Here is a 5,026-nt window from a genome sequence, read left to right on the forward strand (position 1 = left end):
TTAGCCAAAACATATATGAAAAAGGCAATTTTAACAAATGTAAGGTTGAACATTTATAACCATGTTCAGCAGCACTGCGCGATGGGAGTCTGCTGTCCATCAGCACCTGTGAATACATGAACAGTTTTATGCATTTATGCTATAAGAATTCCAACTCATGACTGATTTATTTGATGATTACGTAACAGAAACCTGCTGACCAGGAATATAACTGTGGTTGCATATCTTTTATTTTTCTAGAAATGTGCAACTAGAAGTCTGTAGAATTTAAAGCAAGCTAACTCAGCAGGTTTGTCCGTTAGCTGCTTACATTTAATGTGGTAATTCTGTTTAACGCTGCATGTCTGTGACGAGTGGTTTCAGTGTCTTTCTCTGACCAGCCCTGTGATCTTTTTTGAGACTTTGTGCACAAAAAGCTCTCCTTGGGGATATCTACCAGAAGGGGTTTTTATAGCATATCAAACACACAACTACTGCACAATTGCACATCAATGCATTAGCATGCAAAACCTTTTGAAAATGAAGGTGGCTATTAAAAAACAATTATTGTCTATGCTCCTTTTCAGGTACCTCTGTAATGCAAATTACAGCGTCCGACGCAGACGACCCTACCTATGGAAACAGCGCCAAAATAGTATACAGCATTTTACAAGGACAGCCATATTTCTCTGTGGACCCCAAAACAGGTGTGGCACAATTGTATGCTTGAAAGAAAATGCTTTAGAGTCAGCACCCGTGTGCTTGCAAGCATTGTAACTATAAAAGGATGTAATGACTTTGCTGTTGATCTCTTAAAACAAGTGTGTATCATCCTGTGAAATCTTTGCAGCAGGGGCTTCTTGCAGGGAGCAGTCTGTTTTGTTATTTGCACCATATCTGACATCATAAAAGCAAAAACGTGGACACAGTAGATTTATGGTTGACTCATACCACCACTGCACAATCGAGCATACAACCCTCTCCTTGTGGACTATAAGTAACTCCTCTGGGAGGTCAAAGAAGACATTTGTAGATATGTCTTCAGAAAGCTATTGTTTCTTTCTTTTAGAGAGAATAAAAGGAGGCAGTGCGCCATATTTCAAAGTCCATCTTTTGTTTGAGAGGCCTCTTCTAGAATCTATTAAATGTTAATACACCTTCTAAAGCGCAAGACATATAACTTTTATACGATGTGAAATGTGTGTTGTTGTGAGTGTGTAGGTTCTTTTTTTTCTTCTTATCTTTCTTTGCCTCACCAAGACATGTGTCCTGTAGGTGCTCAAGCGTCTCTAGTTGACCAGGCTTGTCTTCTGCTGCTGCTGCCTTTGGTTAACATGAACACCAACTCTCTTGTATGATTTGATTCATTGCTATCTGGGACAACGATTGGTCCCTTTGAGACCGCACCACCCATGTAAAACATGAATTTTCATGCTGAATGAGCAACACCAATGAATAGCTGTATATTTGACTTTACCTTGAGGGGAAATGTGGTTTGGGATTAATGGAACAATGGTACAATGGTTTTGGTGAGGCAGAAGCAATGAATGAAAATCAGGCCACATATATTGTGCCACCAACCATACATTACTGGAGACAAGGTCTATTTTAAACCATGCCTTGGCCATAAAGAATGATTATTCTCCAGTTACTTTATTTTCATTCTTCCATAAACAATGTGTTTTTTTGGTCAGATCAGATGGTCTGCTTTGCTTGAGCTGACTCGGCATCTTGTCTGCATAATAATGAGGTGCAGGGCGTGCAAAGGATAGGGAATTGATTGAAGGCCCAGCCAGCTGCACTCCTCACACACCACTCTATTACTCACAGTAAAACTGGATATAATTAGGCTGTTGTTTTTATGTCACTGGCAAACTGACCTCTTCTCTAAAATTAGGCCACAGAACCCCAGTGGTCAGTGGAACATGTGCACAGACAGGGAGTAGCACTTTTATGTGATCCTTTATGTGCTGTAAGCTCAGGTTTTAAAGCAGCTTTGCTGGCATGCTGCCACATTTGAGTCCTCCCGCTGGAGAGATGAAGCAGCTTCCGCAGTTGTCTTGCAGTGCATTAGCTTGCTTATATGTCCTTTTACCCCCATTTATCCGGATCATAATATGCTTAAATTGCACAGCTGACACCTTCATGGGATATCAAATAAATTATAAGCAGTGTTATAGGAGCACACATATATATTTTTTTCAAGTTGAATTTGACATTCTGATATATCAATACCATGTTTTTACAAAAGGGCAAGGTCATTCAAAGACAGAGGGTGATAATATTTGACTGGTACATTTGGTGTTAACTTGTGTTATGTTAAGGGTCAATTTGACCCGTTTCAATTTTTGTGTTGATCAAAGTGCAGGTTATCCTTTCTTTTTTTCCATGAAATGTTGTGACTTTTTCTCCTCTAGGGTCATGAACTTCTATGTAAAATCTGGACTCTTTGATGTGTTGTTAAATGTCTGCACACAGTTTGTATACAAAGATGATGTTGCGGGTCATTTTGACCCGCACACAGAGTAGCTGTTAAAAATCCAAAAAAAAAGTCTTTGATGTACTTCATTTTGATTGCCTCTGAATAAACATTCAGAACCAGGTGTGTGTGGAAGAGGGACTTTCTCTCCCCTGTCCTTGTCACTGTTTCCATGCCCGTTCTTGGAGAAACACCAAAAATGAGCTCCAGACGATTTACAGCTGAAGAAGCTTTTTCGCAGCTTATGAACTGGGATAGTGATGTAGAGGAAGAGGTTTCAGAGACAGAGGATCCTTCAGAGCCAGAGGACAATGCCATTGATGATCCAGATTTTCAATTTTCCCATGATGAGGAGGATTCAGAGGACGAGTCTGCAGGTGTCCCTTCTTCAGATGAAAACCAAGAAATGCAACAATCGTCATCCACAGAGGGGACATGGACATCTAAAGATGGTAAAATAAAATGGTCAACATCACCACACCAAAGCCAAGGTAGATTGTCATCTTGTAATGTCATCAAAATGATTCCTGGTCCTACAAGATTTGCTGTCACAAGAGTTGATGATATTGAATCAGCATTTCAGCTCTTCATATCCCCACCCATAGAGAAGATAATCCTCAACATGACCAACTTGGAGGGGAAGCGTGTCTTTCAAGAGAAATGGAAGCCACTGGATCCGACTGACTTGCATGCTTACATTGGAATCCTGGTGTTAGCTGGCGTATACAGGTCAAAGGGTGAAGCAACTGCAAGTTTATGGAATGAAGAGAATGGAAGGCCAATCTTCCGAGCAACAATGTCTTTGGAGACATTTCACATGATCTCTCGTGTGATCCGATTTGACAACCGTGACACCAGAGCTGATCGACGTGAGAGAGACAAACTTGCAGCAATCAGAGATGTCTGGAATAAATGGGTCGAAATCCTGCCTTTATTGTATAATCCTGGCCCCCATGTTACTGTCGATGAGCGCCTCGTTCCATTCAGAGGACGCTGTCCATTCCGACAGTATATGCCAAACAAGCCTGCGAAATATGGCATCAAAATGTGGGCAGCCTGTGATGCAAAATCCAGTTATGTTTGGAACCTGCAAGTATATACTGGAAAGCCACCTGGAGGAAGACCTGAGAAGAATCAGGGAATGCGTGTGGTTTTGGAGATGACTGAAGGGCTGCAAGGTCATAACATTACATGTGACAACTTCTTTACATCCTACCGTCTTGGAGATGAACTTCAGAAGAGAAAGCTGACTATGTTGGGAACAGTCAGAAAAAATAAGCCAGAACTTCCCAGTGAGATTCTGAAGATGCAAGGAAGACCTCTGCATTCCTCAAAATTTGCTTTCACAGAGAAAACAACACTTGTTTCTTACTGCCCAAAAAGAAACAAGAATGTTCTTGTGATGAGCACAATGCACAAAGACGCATCTCTGAGCACACGAGAGGACATGAAACCGCAAATGATTCTGGATTACAACTCCACAAAAGGGGGAGTTGACAATCTTGACAAAGTCACAGCAACATATAGTTGTCAGCGCAAGACTGCCCGTTGGCCTTTGGTGGTTTTCTACAACATTTTGGATGTGTCTGCTTACAATGCCTATGTGCTGTGGATTGAGATCAACCAGCAGTGGAATGCCAGCAAACTGTACCGACGTCGACTTTTCCTGGAAGAACTAGGCAAAGCACTCGTCACTCCAAAGATCCAGAACCGGGTCAGGCCAGCTAGATCCCCAGCAGCTGCTGCTGTCATCGCAAAGGTCCAGGGCAGGGCATCTGACCAACCCACAATGGATCCTTTGGATACAGGTACAAAGAAACGCAAAAGATGCCAAGTCTGTCCCTCTCGAGATGACAGTAAAACAACTACCTCTTGTGTGAGATGCAAGAAATACATCTGCAAAAAGCACATAGTCACATTCTGTCCATCATGTGGGGAACGCTGAAAATGTTGACTGTCAAAAACCCGAGAAAATGCGGCAAGTTAAATGCAAAAAAAAAAAGGGTTCGTGAAGAGGGAAAAATTGAAATCAGGAGTTCTTTAATATAGTGTTGGAAGTGTATATCTCTACTTCTCATCTCTTCTAAATATTTGTATAATCTAAAATAAAGTTCTTATTGGTTTAACTTCATTTTATGACTGTTTTGAGTGGATTTACACAATGCGGGTCAAAATGACCCGCAACATAATAAACGTATTTTTTTCTCAACATAATACAAGGGTTAAAGAAAAGGATTGCCTCAGACCTGACCCAATACTTAAGTGGGACACAAAGCAAACATATTACATTTATTGTCTCCCATGCCTAACTGGGTTTGATGACATGATCTCAGTCCTCACAGCCACTGAAACAACAGACCTGTATGACTGCTGAGGAACGGCATTAAATGCTAAACTGACCACAGTAACAGTATAAAGTACTTTTCAACCATGGAAGTCGAATGTGCTGATATAAGATGTTGCTTTTGCAAAGCAATTATGAACTGTTATTACAGGCCTCTGACATATCTCAGTTAGTATTATTTAGGCCTTACAGCGGTCCAAGTAAATTACAATGCTGTAAAGCCC

The 5,026-nt window shown here is 41.1% G+C and overlaps 1 protein-coding gene across 1 annotated transcript; it reads left to right on the forward strand.

Moving 5' to 3' along the window:
- Positions 1–2,369: 2,369 nt before the first annotated feature.
- Positions 2,370–4,672, forward strand: LOC119426487 (piggyBac transposable element-derived protein 4-like). Its single transcript, XM_037694044.1, has one exon. The coding sequence runs from the start codon at positions 2,631–2,633 to the stop codon at positions 4,401–4,403; it is 1,773 nt and encodes a 590-aa protein (XP_037549972.1). The 5' UTR covers positions 2,370–2,630; the 3' UTR covers positions 4,404–4,672.
- The last annotated feature ends 354 nt before the right edge of the window (positions 4,673–5,026 follow it).

This window comes from Nematolebias whitei, chromosome 20 (assembly GCF_014905685.2).
Source record: "Nematolebias whitei isolate Nwh7 chromosome 20, NemWhi1, whole genome shotgun sequence".
Classification (NCBI taxonomy): Eukaryota; Metazoa; Chordata; class Actinopteri; order Cyprinodontiformes; family Rivulidae; genus Nematolebias; species Nematolebias whitei.

Coding starts and splice junctions, on each gene's coding strand:
- LOC119426487 (XM_037694044.1), top strand. CDS start 2,631: ATGCCCGTTCTTGGAGAAACACCAAAAATGAGCTCCAGACGATTTACA.